The sequence below is a fragment of the Penaeus monodon genome, chromosome 28 (assembly GCF_015228065.2).
Source record: "Penaeus monodon isolate SGIC_2016 chromosome 28, NSTDA_Pmon_1, whole genome shotgun sequence".
NCBI lineage: Eukaryota > Metazoa > Arthropoda > Malacostraca > Decapoda > Penaeidae > Penaeus > Penaeus monodon.
In genome coordinates this window covers 26,851,150-26,851,433 of record NC_051413.1, presented here as the reverse complement: position 1 = coordinate 26,851,433, position 284 = coordinate 26,851,150, and the positions used below count along the sequence as shown (strand labels likewise).

The window sequence follows — 284 nt, the reverse complement described above, 5'->3', positions numbered from 1 at the left end:
TCCTCTCACCATATCCTCCGAATCCTCCATGACCGAATCCTCCGTGTCCGAATCCTCCGTGTCCGAATCCCCCGTGTCCGAATCCCCCGTGACCGAAGCCGTGGCCAAAACCGCGACCGAAGAAGCCCCTGGAAAAGCCATGGCCGTAGCCTCTGTAGCCATAGCTGCCGTAGTGCTTGTGTCCGGCCAGCGGCGTGGCCACGGCGAGGGTGGCCATGAGAGCCAGCAGGACGAAGGCCATCTGTGGGGAAGGAGGGAACGCTCGGAAGTTGCTTACGCCAATA

General features: G+C 61.6%; 1 protein-coding gene across 1 annotated transcript in view; it reads right to left on the bottom strand.

Annotated features, from left to right (window-relative positions):
* LOC119591451 (keratin-associated protein 19-2-like) overlaps window positions 1–284 on the bottom strand; it is a gene marked incomplete at its 3' end in the record, with an annotated part of 2,443 nt that overhangs the window by 1,551 nt on the left and 608 nt on the right. Inside the window, 1 exon segment of the mRNA XM_037940190.1 lies at window positions 34–241. Coding sequence (XP_037796118.1) covers window positions 34–241 — 208 coding nt within the window.